General features: G+C 35.7%; 3 protein-coding genes across 4 annotated transcripts; 2 read left to right on the top strand and 1 right to left on the bottom strand.

Moving 5' to 3' along the window:
* LOC109227211 (phosphomevalonate kinase-like) lies at nt 1,260-10,080 on the top strand. Of its 2 annotated transcripts, none has more exons than XM_019392276.1 (11): nt 1,260-1,428; nt 2,751-2,812; nt 2,910-3,060; nt 3,210-3,307; nt 3,503-3,612; nt 3,730-3,782; nt 4,848-5,234; nt 6,693-6,797; nt 7,567-7,794; nt 9,016-9,138; nt 9,551-10,027. In XM_019392276.1, exons 2-11 carry the CDS (start codon nt 2,805-2,807, stop codon nt 9,812-9,814), a joined length of 1,527 nt encoding a protein of 508 aa, XP_019247821.1. In that variant the 5' UTR covers nt 1,260-1,428; nt 2,751-2,804; the 3' UTR covers nt 9,815-10,027. The 2 variants fall into 2 exon arrangements, with proteins under 2 accessions (XP_019247821.1, XP_019247820.1); XM_019392275.1 differs by lacking the exon at nt 1,260-1,428 and adding an exon at nt 1,475-1,510 and having other exon boundaries at nt 9,551-10,080.
* On the top strand, nt 11,579-13,341 carry LOC109227210 (diphthamide biosynthesis protein 1). Its single transcript, XM_019392274.1, has one exon. The coding sequence runs from the start codon at nt 11,609-11,611 to the stop codon at nt 13,052-13,054; it is 1,446 nt and encodes a 481-aa protein (XP_019247819.1). The 5' UTR covers nt 11,579-11,608; the 3' UTR covers nt 13,055-13,341.
* Nucleotides 14,649-17,110, bottom strand: LOC109228312. The gene is made up of 3 exons (XM_019393464.1): nt 16,747-17,110; nt 16,115-16,297; nt 14,649-15,016 (listed from the first exon to the last, which is right to left on the bottom strand). The coding sequence occupies exons 1-3, from the start codon at nt 16,813-16,815 to the stop codon at nt 14,816-14,818; spliced, it is 453 nt and encodes a 150-aa protein (XP_019249009.1). The 5' UTR covers nt 16,816-17,110; the 3' UTR covers nt 14,649-14,815.

The following is an 18,303-nucleotide window of genomic DNA, read 5'->3' as shown; positions in this document are numbered from 1 at the left end:
TTATTTCAAACTTGGACTTATAATTTTTGGATGTTCCAATAAGTTTTGTAGTCCATAAATGGTAGTAACTCAAATAAATCCTAAACCAAAATCAAATCAATACTAATACTAATAAAAGACATTCAATTCAATAGTACTATGAATGAAATATATGGAGCACAAAATCTATGTTTTGTGCTATGAAGATTTATGAAAAAAAAACCCGAAAAAACCCGAGATTAAAAAACCCGACTTTTATTTGTTTGGTTTGGTCTTTAGATTTAATAACCCGATACAACTGGTTCGGTTTGGTAATTGAAAAATTCGAACCAACCCGACTTATGTACAACCCATGTGTGTGTATGAGACTGTTTTGGAGAAAATGAAAGTTTTCAGCAAAGTGCTATGATAGCACTGCTACTAAACATTAAGCTGCCTCCCAAATTTGAACACTGACCTGGCAGTTCATCTATAAAATAATATTCACTTGTCAAAACTTCAATAATAGGAGGCTGTTAGATGTCACATAAACAACTTATTTGTCACTTCTTATTGAAATGTGATCCTCTAACATTTGAAGACTAAGTGGGCGTTTGGACTTAAGAATTGTAAAATTTCGGCATATAGTGATAAAAAATTTCGAGTGAAAATGATATTTGAAAGTTAGAGTTTTGGACATGAATATAACTTTGGGCCGTTTTTAAATTTATGTGAGTAATCTGAAGTGAAAATTTTGAAAAATAGCTTTTCTGGAATTTTTCAAATTTTCGAAAAATTTCTAAATTCATTTTCAAATGAAAATCAAAAATTTCATGACCAAACACTGACTTCGAAGAAAAATGAAGAAAATGTAAAAAAAGAATATTTTTTTCTAGCCAAACGGACCCTTAATACTCATTTGCTTTGTTAGTCAATAGTATGAGTAAATCAATGTTATTTTACTGGAATAAAGAAGAAGAATATAGTAGTACTACAAATGAACTTAGGAATGCAAAATTCAATCCTATTAACTCATGATTTTTTTTTGACCTAAGGAGTCTTTTTTTTTTTTTTTTAAAAATAAAAAGAAAAACTTCTTTTAGGGGATTTAATTGGCTAACTTTCAATACAAATCCATTAACGACATGCTAACTATTTTTTCAAGGGTTAAATTCATTTTTGAAATTAAAAAAGAAAAAGAAATAAGGTCATATTTCTTTCTTTTGCCATCCTCCTATATGTATTATTAAATTTTTTTTTTTTTTAGAAAATATAAACAATTCTAATCATATCATAGGAGGATTCGCTTTTCTAACATTTCCTCGTATTGACGAGCAAAAAAAAGCAGTGAAGCAACTTTGAACACAAATAAGAATGTCAAACCTGGACTGCTGCTTGACATAGATGTTGCCGCCATAGTCCTTTTACTCCTCTAATTCTGTAGCTTCTTCTACACACACTCCTGCAATTGTATGTTCTTCTTCTTCTTCCTCTTCTCTCTGTTTTTCAGTATTGATCTCTTGTCAATCTGATGTTAATCCAATTTAATGATGTGGGTCTTTTTCAAAATTCATTTTTTTAATATTGTATTTTGTAAATTGTGAAAGATTTGATCTTTTCTCTTCTAATTTCAGTTGTCTATATTATTCTTCCATTCTTTGGTGATTTAAAACATGTGTGCTAGATGACCTTGTAGTTTTCTGATATTTTCTTCAGTGAGTTTTTTTTAATGAGATAATTAATATCACTGATTACTTGTCAATTTGAAGTTAATCCAGTTTCTTCATATGGGACTGTAGAAATACAGAATTGAGAGTTACTGATTTCATTTGACATTGTAAATAATGAAAGATTTGATCCTTTCTCCTCCATTTTCAGTTTTCTATATATCTTTCCATTTTTTTGGTAACTGTGGACATGGGCGGAGGCGGATCGAGATTCTAAAGTTAGTAGGTGTGGAGGTCCTCTCTCTACTCCTTTGCCAAAATGGGTTCGAATTTAGCATAAATATTGTTCCCACAATGGGTTTGAATTTAGTACTACCTCTATCCTATTTTATGTGACACTATTTCCTTGGTGTGTTTCCAAAGGATTGACACCTTTCTATTTTTGAAAAAGAATTTAACTTTAAACTTTCCGTTTTACATTTAATTATATACTTTATAGCCACAGATATCTCATGGTATGTTTTAGACCATAAGTTCCAAAAGTCTTTCTTTCTTAAAACTCCTTGCCTAATCAAACTACTGTCATATAAATTGAAACTGAGCGAGTATAAATATATTCTTAAGAACTTTTTCGAGTATATATAGGGTTCGAGCCGAACGCGTGGGCTGGAACCTACTGCCTTCAATGTACATACTAGTGGACAGATGATTATGTAGGCAGGAAAGTTCAGCTTTTTGTGTTCTTTCATTCACAATTTTAGCGGAAGTAGGCGTTAAATGGTTTAAGCATTGATTTCTTTACCAGTTAACCAAACTGGGTAAGTCATCATATTTGCTTTCATTGTAGTGAAATCAAGGATCTCCATTTCCTTTTATTTTGTATCATACTCTAGTTCTTTAGTGTTGGCATTAATTGCTCTTGCATAGAGCAAAATTTTATCAAAGGATTCATATAGTCGACCCCCACATTTTTTTATTGAACCGTTAAATGAATGATTGATATCATTCTTTTGTTTTTCTTTTTTATTTAGTTCTTCACAATAAAATAAGAGTGTTAAGAACGCGGTCTTTTCTGTGTTTCATTTTCCCGACAATGACTAAGAACTTTGTAATTCTGAATTGCAGCTAATCTCTGTCAAACAGCAGTTTCTCATTCATCCAAGAGAGAATTATAAAGAAATGGCTGTGTAAGTGTGTGTTTACTTGATATTTGAATGTGTCCGTTTGTACATAAACTTGTGCACAAGAATGTGTCTGATTGAAATACTGTTTATGGTTACCTAGTGTGGCCTCTGCTCCTGGAAAGGTTCTAATGACTGGAGGTTATCTTGTTTTGGAGAGGCCAAATGCTGGTATTGTACTGAGTACAAATGCTCGTTTTTATGCTATTGTGAAGCCACTTTACGAGGAAATTAAACCAGAAAGTTGGGCGTGGGTGAGTGATATCTTCCGCACTAAAGTGGATAATCATTGATCAGAAGTCAGTTCAATAATTTTCTTTTTCTCTCAAGAAACTCTTTTGTATTAGTTTTTCCTCTGTAAAATAGAGTATAACCTACCTGTTTCTTTCTTATACTTTTTCAGGCATGGGCAGATGTTAAATTGACTTCTCCTCAGATGGCCAGAGAGACTATGTACAAATTGTCTCTTAAGCATTTAAAACTTCAAGCTGTCTCTTCCAGGCAAGTAGTGTAAATCTCAGAATTCATACCTTCTCTATTAGAGGATCTATCATTATTTTGTTCTGTTTCTTTCTGAATCCAATGAGATTTTTTATTTAAGTAATAAGGACATTTGATACTTGAATGATTGATCTGTTTCCTTATTACAAGAAATAAATGTCCAGTAATGCAATAATTATGTTTGTTTAATCTCAGTGAATCAAGAAACCCCTTCGTAGAACATGCAGTGGAATATGCCATAGCAGCAGCCCATGCAACGTTTGACAAAGATAAGAAGGATATGTTACAGAAACTACTTCTTAGAGGTAACTTCTGACACTTTACTCTTTTGCCTTTCTTTCCTGAAGATAAGTCATTTATTGATCAACGAATTTAAATTCCTTTTTTGAAAAATCAATCTCTCAACTGTATTAGTCATGCAGGTCTTGATATAACAATCTTGGGTTGCAATGAGTTCTATTCGTATCGGAATCAGGTAGTCCTCCTTTGCAGCCTATATATTCCCAATATGACATGTAATTAGAGATATATACTTATTACTTGTGAGTTTGGGTTGTTATTTTAGCATGGACTTAATGTAAAATCGGATAATCTGACATTCTATAATGTAATTTGTGGAAGCTGTCGAATCATAAGCTTCATGTCCAACAAATTTCTTTATTACACCCTCTGATCCTTTGTCCCGCAACAATCTTTACTCGAGCCTAAGATTACATTTCTTCTTATAGTAGTAGTTAAAAGTTTGGTCGGATGATAAGGAAAAAAAATCAAATCAATTGTTGAAATTAAAATTTGATTGATTTTGAATACTTGAGTGATGTGAATGTCGCATAGCAAACTATTATATGTAAAAGTGTGCCAAACATTTTCTGGATTTGCCAAAATAGATTGTCTCACATATATCAGGATGGAGGGGGTAATGAAACACTGACATATTGTCATATTAGTTGTGCAATCTGAGCTTTGCCGAATTGCTCAGATGGTTTCAAAGAAAAAGGTACTACTTCGATGACTCAGTCCAAATTAAGTGATCTAAGTTGAATATTTGTATCAGACAGACAAATTGCTCGAATAATGTTTGGCCAAAAATCTTCTGATGTTAAAAAATGATAGACAAGTCAAAAAGTGCTATGGTATAATGTTTCAGTTACCTTTATGAAGATAATGGTTTTAGTTACATAAGACCTGCTTGATTAAATAAAATATTGATGTTTAAATCACATGCATTTTACATCAAAGTCAAACTAGAATAGTTTAATTTGGTTGATGCCACTTCCTTCCTTCATTGGTACTACTTAATAAATGAGCAAAGGACAAGAAATAGCAGTGGTCTTTGATATAGGGATTTTACTGTGGCTGAGATTGATCAACTTGGACGCATCCTTTTTCATAGTTTAATGACTGACTCGGTTCAAGTTTCTTTTTGGAAGCCTCAGTTGCACAAGTTAAAATTTAATAAAGACATGGCAAAAGCTTTTATTATCTCCTTTTCTTTTTGTTGTAAGATAGTTGACACTATTTTGTTAAATACTTCTTGTAGATTGAAGCGCGTGGACTCCCTCTAACACCTGAGTCATTGGCTTCCCTTCCACCTTTTACGTCAATCACTTTTAATGCAGACGATTCACATGGAGAAAATCAGAAGCCTGAAGTTGCAAAAACTGGATTGGGGTCATCAGCAGCTATGACAACAGCGGTTGTTGCTGCTTTGCTTCATTATCTTGGTGTTGTTAATCTCTCCTCTTTGACTGAGGATCAATCCCACGGAAGGAAAGATGCTAGTAATCTTGATATTGTTCATGTGATAGCTCAAACTGCTCACTGCATTGCACAGGGTAAAGTTGGCAGCGGGTTTGATGTTAGTTCTGCAGTTTATGGCAGCCAACGCTATGTGCGGTTTTCACCTGAAGTGCTTTCTTCTGCTCAGGTGTTCCCGCCTGTCCGATTTTTTTAATCAATTCAGTATCACAGTTTAACGATAGAAGGAATGACATGCTCTAATTTAGGTTGATATATTTTTTAAATTTAAATCTGCCAAAGACTTCTTCTCCTTTGAAGTTCACAGTAAGTCCATGTCAGAACTCAAATAACTGAGAAGTGATAATTAAAGTTGGTACTCTTTACCAAATGAGATAACTTTATATAAAAATATACATAAATTACATAGTTCAGGTGCTGTTTTTAGCACCAGAAGGTGCTATTCTTCTGTTTATTGTTAACTTCGATAGAATGACACTGTTCGGATTAGTCATGGCACAAATAAGGACAGCAAGGTGCAAAACTAATGCAGGGCTAGGCATGAAATCTTGAGGAAGTGGTACCAAAGTTTAAGCTGACAATAGTTCTTTCCTTGCAAAGTAAAGTTTTGGTGGAACTAAGTTGACTTGAGAACAACCCCTTGGTTCCTCTATGCCTTTAAGCCTTTAAATCAGAGACCTGGTAAAACTTGCTTTAGACTATTGACATTGGTGCTAAGGCAAAACACTAGCTTGGTCACTTGAGGCTCTGTTTATGCCCACAGAATTATAATTATCTATGGTTATTTTCTTGAATTAAAAGAACAAAAAGGGTTAGAAGGTAGCTGAAATTAAGATATTATCCGCTGTTGGAGATGTTGGTCATTTGCATACATCAAGCCCAGTAGTCAGAAATTCACATGACCTACTCTCTAGTAAGTTTCTAGAACCACCTCTAACCAAAACTGTAACGGAATCTCAGATTTGGTCTTACAAAGTACCTAAAAGGTTAGCCATTTTGGTATCTAGTCTAAAGTTAATGTCGGGGTGAGGGGCAGTTGTATGATAAGCGAGCCTTTTTCTTTATCTATTTGCCAAACCACTTTGGTTAAAGTCATCCATGTAGATCAATTTTCTTTGTCAGCAGATCCAACAGAGATGCTTGTCATTTCAGGTGAGAGATTACATTATTTATTTCATTCTGTGACAAAAATGCAAAGGTCTGGAGCAAGGATTTCTGTTGTTAGTTGTTTATTTGAACTGTTCATACCTTCACAGTAATTAAGGAATGATAGCTTACGTGCCAGGCGAAGCTTATGGGACATGTGATGCCTTCTCCTATCAGTAGTTTGCTTTAACTTGAAGGAAGAGTTGACAAGATGGGGTAGCTCAAGTGGAAGATCCTCCACCTCCGACCTCAATATTGGTGTTCGAGTCACCAAAAGAGCAAAGTGGGGAAGGGCCACTATTGACTCCGGGGGAGGGAAGATGGGGATTGGGTAGGTGTAGGTTAACCATACAGGAAAAATAGCATAAAGGAAAAGCTTTAGTAGTGTATGGATTTAAGAAATACTGCAGGTTTTGCATCTTATTTTTATTGAATCTAGTTTTCGAACTGTTCTGACTTGTTAACTATTTTGGATTTGCAGAATGCAGGTATGGCAACACCACTAACAGAAGTCATTGATGATGTCCTAAAAGCCAAGTGGGACCATGAGAGGACCAAGTTTTCATTGCCTCCATTGATGACTCTAGTGAGTCTGATAAATGATATTTCATATTCTCTTGAACGTTTGTCTGGTTGACTGTGAGCAATTTTTTATCTGCTGCCAGTAAGCTGGATGATAAAAGAAATCTGATTTTACCTGCTAATCATACATCTCAAGTACCACTACTTCTAATTGAACAGCTTTTCATCCTTTTTTGACCTCCATGCTCGTTGTTGACTGGACATAAGATTGGTTATCAGGCTCGAACAACAAACAAGTTGCATACTTCAACTCCTTAATGTTGTTGTCAGATATAGATACTTTTTCTTGGTGCCTAGGGCTACAACAACAACAACAACAACCCAGTAGAATCCCGCTAGTGGGGTATGGGGAGGGTAGAGTATACACAGACCTTACCCCTACCCTGGAGGGGTAGAGAGGCTGTTTCTGGGAGACAATGGTGCATAGGGCTAAACACACAAATTTTGTTTCGTTAGGATTAAGTGGTTTCTTCAACTGTGGTGGTTATTTTATCTTTCTTGGAAGGTCACTGATGCTACTTATCATGCTTTTACTAGCCACTTTAATGGGATTCTTTGCCGTGGCTGTATAAACATTAAGATTGAAGATGTATCCTGTCTAAAAATTTTGACCTTATGCTAGCCTACTATTAGGGGTTCTGTCTTGTATTTTGGAGGCACTCTACTATACTCTACTGCCACAGAATTTGACTCATCATTACTATGTCAATTGTCTATGGTGCATGTTGTTTCTTCTTTTAAGTTTCTGAAATTGATTGCTAAGCGTCTTGCAGTTACTTGGAGAACCAGGCAGTGGAGGATCTTCTACCCCATCAATGGTTGGTGCTGTTAAGAGATGGCAGAATTCTGATCCTCAGAGTTCTCTAGAAACATGGAGAAAGTTGTCAGCAGGAAACTCTGCCCTGGAAATGCACCTTAATACCTTATGTAAGTTGGCAGAAAGGAACTACAATGTTTATGAATGCGTCATCAATGCCTGCAGCCTGCTTACTGCAGAAAAGGTAAAACTCTTTTGGTCAAAACTGGAAAGGAAGTTCAAGATCTAGTATTATGTAGAAATATTAGCTAACTATCCATAATAAAAAAATTTCGCTTTATTTTATCCCTAACAGCAGGTAGAGTTATCCTTGATGCGCTTAGCTGCTAACCTGTTCTGCAAAGGCTTAGTTTGCTAAGTATCCATGGGTGTTGAAGCCTGAAAATTGATTCAACTTTATGGATTTGATTCCTCACCATAGCAATGACTACCTTCACTTTCTTGATAAGTCATATACCAACTACGCCTCAATCCCAAGCAAATTGGGGTTCGCTACCTTCTTGATAAGTCATACTCATTAATAAACCACAGAAAAAATATTACTGCCTTAATAGCTGAAAAATGCATTCTTTCAATAGGACATGTCGAATAAGGGATTTCTTCTCCCTGTTCTGGTTTTCTTTTCATTTTTTCAATTCCTTTTATTTTCATGATATAGTGCTACCAACCTTTTATGTACATGCTTCCCTCTTTATGCCCCTTTTTTCTTCTCTCCTGTCATAGCCAAATCAAGAAGTTTTATCCTTCCCTATTTTTATCAAAAACAAATTCCAAAAGATTCCTAAACTCTTTTCAGTACTTCCCGATCAACTTTTAATTTAACTGTATTTGTTCCTTGAATCATATCAATAAGGAGCAAAGGATGACTTTCTAGTTCCAATATAATAGATTGGCAAGTCTTTCTGAGGCCATGGACCCCCTTCCTCTGAACTTTAATCCAGTTAATACTTAGGAACTCTTTCTGTTCAGAGTCAAAATGCTCCTCCTCAAGCATCCTTCTTTGAGTCCTCCAAATCGTGTGTTGCAGCGATTAGCTGGAACTTCTTCCCCCTTAGCACTTTTATAGTATCATTTTGCTTAGAGAAGCTTCCATTATGTTGTCTAGGAGCAGAAGAAAAAATTCTTAATACCATCGCGTTTTGGAGGCAAGCAGTAATTATCTGAAAAAGTTATTCAATTCTTCTCTTTTTTTGCCTGTTTGAATGATCATTTTCTCAGTTAGACATAGTTACACTGGCTAAAATGTCAGAGAAACTTTGCAAAGTTAATTCCAAGTACTTCCCGTGCAAATATTTGTGTCTTTAACTCTAGTATCATTATTTTTTGGTTGGATTATGTATTTTTCCTTCCGCAGTGTGAAATTTTCTTCGAAAACTAAGTTTATTCTGGTTTTCACCATGAACAGTGGCCTGAAAGAGCAAATGAACCAAGTCAAGCAGAAATTGTTAAAGAGTTATTAGGAGCCCGAGAGGCCATGCTTGGAATCAGGTATTATATGCGTAAAATGGGAGAGGCTGCAGGAATTCCGGTAAGTTTGTCAGTACAATGTAACTGAATGTTTCTATCTTCTCTCATCTTTCACTCATTCTTCACATAGATTTGAATTACGTCAGATAAAAATTTATTGGGACATCACTCTTAACCCGTCTTTAAGCTTTGTTTCTGAAGAATTATCCTCAAACGCTACCTCTCTTGATGTACTGATGGCCATTTCCTTATGGTTCATTTGAATGTCAAGAAAGTAAAAAGATAAAGCGTTTCAATGAAGTAAACGAAAAAGAATATAGTTCTCTTACATGGCAAGGCTTGGCATGCTACTGCATACCATAAACTAACATAAGAATATGACTTAATATAATCAAAAGCCCTTAGGAGTCAGCTTCTATTGCTGCCTTCTCCCATGTTTTTGACCAGTCTTTCACCATGTGTCAAATTCGCAGATAGAACCTGAATCACAAACTCACCTTCTGGATACAACGATGAGTATGGAGGGAGTTTTGTTGGCTGGTGTTCCTGGTGCTGGCGGATTTGATGCAGTCTTTGCTGTCACTTTGGGGGTTTCAAGCAAAAATGTCACAAAAACTTGGAGTTCACTCAATGTTCTTGCTATGCTAGTGACGGAAGATCCTCGCGGTGTGTCTTTGGAAGACAATGATCCTCGAGCAAAGGAAATTACTGCAGCTGTTTCTTCAATCCAACTTTAATAGCGACATTCGAGTATAGGATATTACATGCAATGGTTTTATAATGCTATGTGACTACAATATCAGATTTTACAACATAAAAAGGATATGTTAGAGCTCTGTACTGTAAGGTCAGAATGACCTTTCATCAATAAGCAAGCACCAAATAAGAGCCTGTTGTATTTTTACCCAAAACTTTGATCTTGTTAGAGTTAGGTCCCTTTTACTTCAGAACTCTGTTTGATTATTTTCAAGTTTTGTGGAATCAAAAGGTTGGCTTCATTCAACTGGTGTATCTGTCTTTACTGGGATGAAGTTTGAAATTCATGCCCGTTCTCTAGTTGACCCCATCCCCAAGCATTACCCACCAAGAAATAAACTTTAGTGCTTAAAGCTGCTTGCTGAAATTTTCTAACGAAGGATAAGGAATAACTAATCTCGTGATTAAATTTGAGATGAGTTTATTCCATGTTTAGTTGGGATAAAATCGCGATATAACTAATCCTGGGATTAGTTATTCCGGGATTATAGTGTTGTATTTATCCCTATGGAGGTAAAATAACAATCTCGGGATAACTAATTCCGGAACAATTAATCCTGGGATAACTTGTTTTTCAATTAAACTACCCCTAAAGTTTTGAACTGTGCAAAAGAGAGGGCAGTTTCAAGAGTCAATCAGAAAGAAGGGAAAAAAAAGAATATGTATTCACTATTCACCATTTACAGTTACCGATAGTCTTTTTTTTGGTAATTAAAATTTTACTAACCACCAAATTTAAAATTACAGACCATAGTTGAAGCTATCACAGCCAGCTAGAGAAAACCACTATGTCTTTACCTTAGAGATTTTAAGTACACTTCCTAGGGAGTGGGTTTCTTCCATCTCTCAGGTTAAGTTACAAAAAAACAAAAGAACACCTAATCCATCACTAAAAGGAGCTAAAAACACCATGACTGAACAAATTTCCTAATTCATGTGAATGCTCTAACATTACATATATAAGCAATATTCCTAGCAATCATATCCACATTTGTACTACTTTTTCCCGAAAATCCTCTGGTTTCTTTCCCTCCAAACAGTATCACTGACTTCTGCATAGACCATTCTAAAGGCTTGTGTTGATCGTGATTTGCCTTTAGCATTTTTAACAGCCCACTGTAACTATTGATTCCACTTAACTGCTGAATTTTTTTGTCTCCTCATCCATTGAAGGACTTTGCTCCATAATCTTTTAGTAATTTTGTAATCCCAGGGTATGATACCTTATAGCTTCACAGTTACAAATCATTTTCTCATTTTGGGGCTGTCGACTGCTACTAAGAAAATCACAGTCCACATACAAGTGATCTCTAGTTTCATTTTTGCATTGGCAGGGAGTGCATAGAGGATTCATCTGAACTCCCCATCTAATAAGTTTGTGTACAGTACGTAACCTGCCCTGCAAATGTAACCACATAGTAAACTTTGCCTTGGGTCTTGCTTCATTTTTAAACATGGGACATTTCCAAGGTACTCTAGGCTCGTCTCCCAGTAGTTGAAGATATATTTGTCTGATCAAGCACTTACCAGTAATCTTTGCAGGACCAAGTTCTACCAATGTGTATTCAGACAGTATGTAAACAATATGAATGAACCGGAAAGCCAGCATTAAATTAAGATTCAAGATTGTATCTGGACGAGGAATAAATTTTAAATTTTAGAACTTTAGGGGTGAAAGTGCAATTTCCTTCACGTATTAGTATGCACAACAGCACAAGCTTCCCTATTTAAAAGCTTCGGTATTATTCGTCTCCGTGGCTATAACAAACAAAACAATGGAGAAGAAGGAACACGGCGACACTCTCCCGATACAGCCCACTCCGGCGGTTGACGCGGCGGAGGCAGACGACCATAAGCAACTGCAGCAATCAACTCGTCCACGTCCGAAGCGTTTCGTGAAGAACCAAATACCAGACTCCATTCTAAACGACGCAGCACTCAACGCCGCCATATCCCTTCTACCTCAAAACTACAACTTTGAAATCCACAAATGCGTATGGCGCGTACGCACTTCAGGTGCCAAGCGCGTGGCCCTCCAGTTCCCCGAGGGTCTCCTCATGTACTCCCTCATCATCTCCGATATACTCTCCACATTCACTTCCGCCGCTCACTGTTTCATCCTCGGCGACGTGACTTACGGCGCGTGTTGCGTCGACGACCTCTCCGCCGCAGCTCTTTCCGCCGATCTCCTCATCCATTTCGGCCATAGCTGCCTCGTCCCTATTGATTCCACCACTATCCCTTGCCTTTACATATTCGTCGAAATCTCAATCGATGTCTACAGGTTGTTACATGAACTCAAGCTCAATTTTAATAATACTAGTACTTATGACAATATCATTATGGCTGGAACAATTCAATTTGCTGGTGCAATTCGTGCTGTTAAGCCCGAGTTGGAAAAAATAGGGTTTAAGGTTTTGATCCCTCAAGCTAAACCCTTATCAGCTGGGGAAGTACTCGGCTGTACTGCCCCGAGTGTTATGAACAAGTTTTCTGATTGTGAGAGTGTGGTTTTGGTGTTTGTAGCTGATGGTAGGTTTCATTTGGAGGCGTTTATGATAGCGAATCCGGGGATAAAGACGTATAGGTATGATCCGTATGTAGGGAAGTTGTTTTTGGAGGAGTATGATCATAAGGGAATGAAGGAGGAGAGAAAGAGAGCGATTGAGAAGGCAAGGATGGAGGCTAAGAATTGGGGGATAGTGCTCGGGACATTAGGTAGGCAAGGGAATCCGAGGATATTGGATAGGTTGGAGAAGAAGATGGCGGAGAAGGGGATGACTTGGACAGTTGTGTTGATGTCAGAGATATCTCCTACAAGGATTGCGTTATTTGAGGATGCAGTAGATGCTTGGATTCAGATCGCGTGTCCTAGGTTGTCGATTGATTGGGGAGATGCGTTTACTAAGCCTTTGCTTACGCCATTTGAGGCCGAGATTGCATTGGGTGATTTGTCCGGGTGGTGGGAAAGAAAGAAAGCAGTGAATTCAGATGTATGTTGCAATGAAGCTTTGAAGTGTTCAAAGAATGAATCTTCTGGTGCTTGTGATAATGGAGGTGAGAAAGTGAAGGAAGGGGTACCCGTTGATTATCCGATGGATTATTATGCTCAGGATGGTGGGGAGTGGAATTCTTGCTACTCCAAGAAGCCGGCTCGACTTTCACAAAGAATTAGTCAATCTTGTAATGGTAACAGTGCCATCAAATGTTCTAAATGCTGAGCTAATTTTGGTTCCAGCTGAGTACACTGCTGTCGTCGTAAATGGTGTTACACTTCAAAGTGAGTAACTTCCTCATTTTTGCTGTTGAGGCCTCTTTTTTTGTAGTCACTGCCAGAATGGTAGTTATATATTCTATGTAGTAGCACGAAAAAGATGCTTTGTCCAAGTGTATACTTTACATGACTAATTTGTAATATGGTCTTTCCCCTTACTTTTAGACTTTTAGTGGTTTTATTTTGTTAGTATCCTTCTTGTGAGTTATATCTATGTATCTTGGTGTCCAAAAATCTAATGGCGTGGGACAATAACAAAGTTAAAGAAAGCATAAATCTTGCTCCTGCACTTCATGCTTCTTTCTATTAACCAACCCCAGCAGAGAGTTGCAAGCTTGTATCTTGCTATTTCGCTTCGTGCATCACTTTATTGACCAACCCCAACAGATTAGCTGCAAGCTCAGCTGTCCAAATTTATTCCTATATTTCAGCATAAATTATGTTTTCTTGAAGAACAATATTCCTGCTTGTTAAGATATTTAATAGGTAAAATATAGTGGCTTTTAGGGGATTTTTCGATCAGCTGAATCTTGATGTTGACAAAGAAATTTGACTCCTTGATAGACTTCTCCTAAAATGTGAAGGAGTTGGTCACTGTTTATCAGATTTATGTCCTTCATTTCTTTCTACATTCTTGTTTGTTGTACCCTTTCCTCACATCGTAAAGGCTGAGAGAGGTGAGATAGGAGGTTCGTTGGGTGGCGGTAAAACTATCAATTCTATGTCTCTATAAACATTGATCGCATAAAAAAACACCTGGCTTGTCTCATTTCTTATCATCCATGTTGTATGCTTGTTGTGGGGTGGAAGGAAAAAGCGGCAGTTCTATCTTTGCAAAGACATGGAGAACCACCTGCTATCTTTTTTTCTTTTTTGATGAAATAAGTGGGATAAACCACCTACTTCCTTCAACCACGACCATAATTTTTCCGGTCCTAGAGAGGATTTTCACATAAATGTGGTTATTCCTGGGCGCCATTAAATGGAAGGCTGAAAATTCACGGTGAGAATGTAGTGAATGTGATTCTTGCTTGATAACCATCACATTTTAAATGATTATTAGCTCTTCTTATCCCAGAGTCACTGTTAAGTTTTTTTGAGGTTGATGAAAGTTGGTACTCCCTCCGTTCACTTTTAGTTGTCCACTTTGAACTTTTCGCGCCCCTTAGTAAACAACAATTGTAATATGTATTTTACTTGATAACCCCTCATAATAATAGCATTTCAAAGTGTCTTGGAAAATAATTTTGGAAATGAGTAATTAATGTACAGGTCATACCAAGTCCATCATAATTTTGTACTGAGGAAATGTCAAGTGATGAAGACTTCAGATAATAAAATTTCCCGAGAATTTGCACTGAGCATAGCTAAGAAGAATTGATAAGGGAATAGGAAATGAGTTGGGTTTAAGTATTCGGACCATACATTCATCTCATCCACATTGGTTTTGTCATCTTCTTGTAACATTCTTACTCTCCCTTACATCAGTGTCAGTGTAATAGAACATGCATCGATACTGATATAAAAGATACAAAGTACCGTAAATTGCACAAAAAATTTCCTTTAATATTATTATAAATATCTACATGAAACCGTGTTTGTATTTTCCTGTGGAATACACTATACCAAGCATTTAATTGAAAAAGCAAGTAGGATATGTCGAAAGAGGCGAGCTGAGAGTATCAATTTTCTTTGGTATTACAATCCGTCAACAAATCCCAGATTCTTCCAGTAGTTTAAGCAGACTATGTTCAGGTGCACTTACTGATGGAAGAATAACCCGATTCATGGGAGGTCTAGGTATTGTTCGAGTTGCCTCAGAGTCGGTAGTTCTTCCTTCCTTCATAACTGGAATATCAGGCTTTCTAATTCGCACAGCAGAGACTCGCTCTTTCCATATTCTTCCATCCTGTGATTGAAGAAATATACAAATCCTTAGTGATCAGCAGTTGTAACTTGTAAGAGATAATTTTATTCATGGTCACTGAACTTTTATGTTTGTTATCCAAAACTCACTTTTCTTTTTTTTTGTTACGTAAAAATCATTCAACTTTATCACTTTTCTTTCTTTTGTTACACAAAAATTATTTTACTTTGCTCTACTTATCACAAAAGTCACATTTTTACTTAAAAAGTCTTTTATGCCCTTGATATTATATAAACTTTCATATTTATGTAATACATTGTATATTATATACTAGATAATATATTTTTAACTATGTATTTATGTATAAATAAAATAACTTAATATTATTTTATTTTTTATTTTTATAATTTTTTGGTTAATTTAATTTTTTCTTAATGTTAATTTTAAAAATATATTAGTAGCGTTATTAAATTTATCAGTAACTTTAATATACATTAGTAGAGAAATAAATCGGCAAGTACATTTCCGTGAGAAAATTCGCAGGTAAACAAACAAAGAAAATGAGGAAAAAATCATATGTTAATCTGAAGGAAAATTCCTAGGTACTACATGTGAATTTAGCTGGGGATATTTTCTTGGGATTTACCTGTGCAATTGGTTATTTGGAAAATTATATTACTTGAAATTCGGGAAAAAAAAATCCAAAAAAATTGACCAAAGTTGGTCGGAAATTACCGACCAACTTTGGTTAGTCAATTAAAATAAAATAAAAAGAATTGCTGAAAACAAGTTGTTTTATAACGCTACTAATATATCTTAAAAATTAAAGTTAAAAAAAATTAAATATACGAATATATTATAAAAATAAAAAATAAAATAATATTAAATTATTTTATTTATACATAAATACATAGTTAAAAATATATTATCTAATGGGTTAATAATGATCTTGTTACTATTACCAGCCATCATATTCCTCATTTCCATTACCGCATTCAAGCACAGAACAAAGTCATTGAGTCCACCCTCTAATAAATAGAACTAACTTGGGAGTATAATTATGCCAACAGAAGCAGTCGACCTAAGTACTTGTCACCACAGAGCAAAACTTCAGAGACATAGGGAGATTTGAGATCTTACATTCAATATTGAAGGTTCTGGAAATGGACATTGAATTGGTCGATCAATATTGAGAGGCTCCATTGGTTGTTCAACTGGCTTGAACTCGACTGCAATTTCAATACCATTAGGCGTAACAGAGGGAGCTCCAGTTATAGTAGCACATATAGCCTCTGAATTTGGGGGAAGCACTTCCCTTTCATCCTGCATTTGAAATTAGATCACAAATTGCTATACCTAAATCAGATATAAATCTCCGCTTAGGAAAGAAGTTTAAGTTGACTTTTTGCATAAAGGAAAATGGCTTTCCGAGAAATTTTCAGTTGGGATCCATTCTTTTACAACTACAAGACATTATTGTTGTGTTTTCAAGTTATGAAACATTGTTGAGTGGTTAATCACAACACTTGGCCACTGATAAGTTTAACAAGTTAACAACCAATACAATGAACTTAACCAGTCAATTCATTGGAAAAAAAGAAAAATCATAACAAACATTATTTTAATGAATTGCAAAACAAAGACCAAAGGTAGGCACCAAAAGAAAAGTTAAATTAGACACAATTTAGAGACTGAAACCAAGAATTAGTCAACCTCAAATTCCAGTATATCAAAAATCTAAATCGTAAAAACAAAGAGAGAGGGAAGCTGACAAGTGCACTTTGTGTCCGACGATGGCCAGCTGATCTGCCAACAGAAAATCTAGAAAAAATGCCCACCATATTATGACAACGCCGCACCCAAAAGCCAAAAGGGTGTGTCTTGATCCTCTTGTCCCTAGATATTAGTTTCAGAGAAAGAAAGAATGAAAGGGAGAAAGAAGTAAAGGTGGGGTTTAGCTAGTTGGGTTTTGCCTGTATGATCGGTTAGTTAATATTACTACTACGTGGAAGTTGAATCTTGAGAAGTAAATAAGCTGAGGAAAAGAACAAAAGTGTTGGTTCGATAGAATCATTTGTTAAATGAGTAAAGAAAAAAAACAGAGGCTGTTAGTTAAGTTGAGGTAGGAACTTAGCCCAACTGTCATGTGTTGTGTTTTTGTTTAAGTGGGGGTTAGACTTCTATTTGTAATTAGTTACGCAATCTATTCCTTCTTCGTTGTCTCTGTCTCCTCCACTGGGGCCCCCTGGCAGCATCTCTTCTATAGTTTTATGAGTCAATTAATGGAGTACCACGCAATGGGAGCACCCCTTTTTATATTTATTGTTATTTTTTTCAAATAAAATTTTACTTGAGTGAACCTATTTAATTGAGTATACAGAGATTATTAAAACTTATTGTAATTATAGCTTGTCATGATATTTTTGCGACTATGAAATCATGTTTAATAAAAGTAAATTAAAAAATTTAAAATAAAATGTAATCTTTTTAAGAATGAAAAGATTGGAACCGGACCCGAAAGGTACTTATAATATTTATAGGCGATATTTACAAGGTCAGAACCGTTGCATGTAGGGCTGCTTATCGGGCGAATTCGTCGGTTATCTACTCTTAACGGTTTGACTTATCGGTTATCGGCTTTTAGATGTATTAATCCGCTAGCCACCCGATAAGATATCGGGCGTATCGGTTTAGCTCTTATCGGGCAGTTTATCGGCCTAATTCAAGTGAGGTTATCAACTCCCACCATAACTGGCTTTCCAAGAAGTTGGCGGATACCCAAACATATCTGCAACAGAAATTAAGTTGTCTCAGAGAAAATGTTTCTTAAACATAAAATTCAATGGACAGAAAAAGAATAATGGTGCATATTTTTATTCTTTCTTTCCTATAACTCAATTTGACTTCTATTTAGAGAGTGAAACTTTTGTCATCTGTAGCCAATCATTTATTTTAAAAAGTTGAACTTAAGGTTTTTAATGCCTTCAACGTTTCCCCAGAATTGAGAATATGGGAAAATCAATAAAGAAAACTTTCTACGACCCAACTGGTCAACTGTTGTTGCATCCTTTATGCATTATGCCTGAAAAAGACTTGTTTACAATGTAATACTACTTCATCTGTATGAGTATTCCAAAACATTTGTATGATTGAATTTGATTCTGAACTTTCTGCCTTTTTGTAAAGTAATTAACAAGGATTATGTTACATATTTTTCATAATTCTGATTTTTTAAGCGTTAGAACTTAGAGATAGAGTACTGGAAGAGTGGAAGACTGAAGTGGAAGGGTTTTTGATATTTAATATATATATGGATAAAAATAATTTAT

Source organism: Nicotiana attenuata, chromosome 6, assembly GCF_001879085.1.
Source record: "Nicotiana attenuata strain UT chromosome 6, NIATTr2, whole genome shotgun sequence".
In the NCBI taxonomy this organism is placed as follows: Eukaryota; Viridiplantae; Streptophyta; class Magnoliopsida; order Solanales; family Solanaceae; genus Nicotiana; species Nicotiana attenuata.
Note: the sequence above shows the minus strand (reverse complement) of the source record. Positions and strands in the feature narration are given on the sequence as shown.

Excerpts from the sequence above, each read along its gene's own strand:
- LOC109227211 (XM_019392275.1), top strand. The coding sequence starts at position 1,490 with ATGTTAATCCAATTTAATGAT. Across the intron at positions 1,511-2,750 it reads TGTTAATCCAATTTAATGAT|CTAATCTCTGTCAAACAGCA; the intron begins GTGGGTCTTTTT and ends TCTGAATTGCAG. Across the intron at positions 3,308-3,502 it reads CTTCAAGCTGTCTCTTCCAG|TGAATCAAGAAACCCCTTCG; the intron begins GCAAGTAGTGTA and ends GTTTAATCTCAG.
- LOC109227210 (XM_019392274.1), top strand. The coding sequence starts at position 11,609 with ATGGAGAAGAAGGAACACGGCGACACTCTCCCGATACAGCCCACTCCG.
- LOC109228312 (XM_019393464.1), bottom strand. The coding sequence starts at position 16,815 with ATGGTGGGCATTTTTTCTAGATTTTCTGTTGGCAGATCAGCTGGCCAT. Across the intron at positions 16,298-16,746 it reads GTCGGACACAAAGTGCACTT|GATGAAAGGGAAGTGCTTCC; the intron begins GTCAGCTTCCCT and ends TTTCAAATGCAG. Across the intron at positions 15,017-16,114 it reads CAGAACCTTCAATATTGAAT|GATGGAAGAATATGGAAAGA; the intron begins GTAAGATCTCAA and ends CTTCAATCACAG.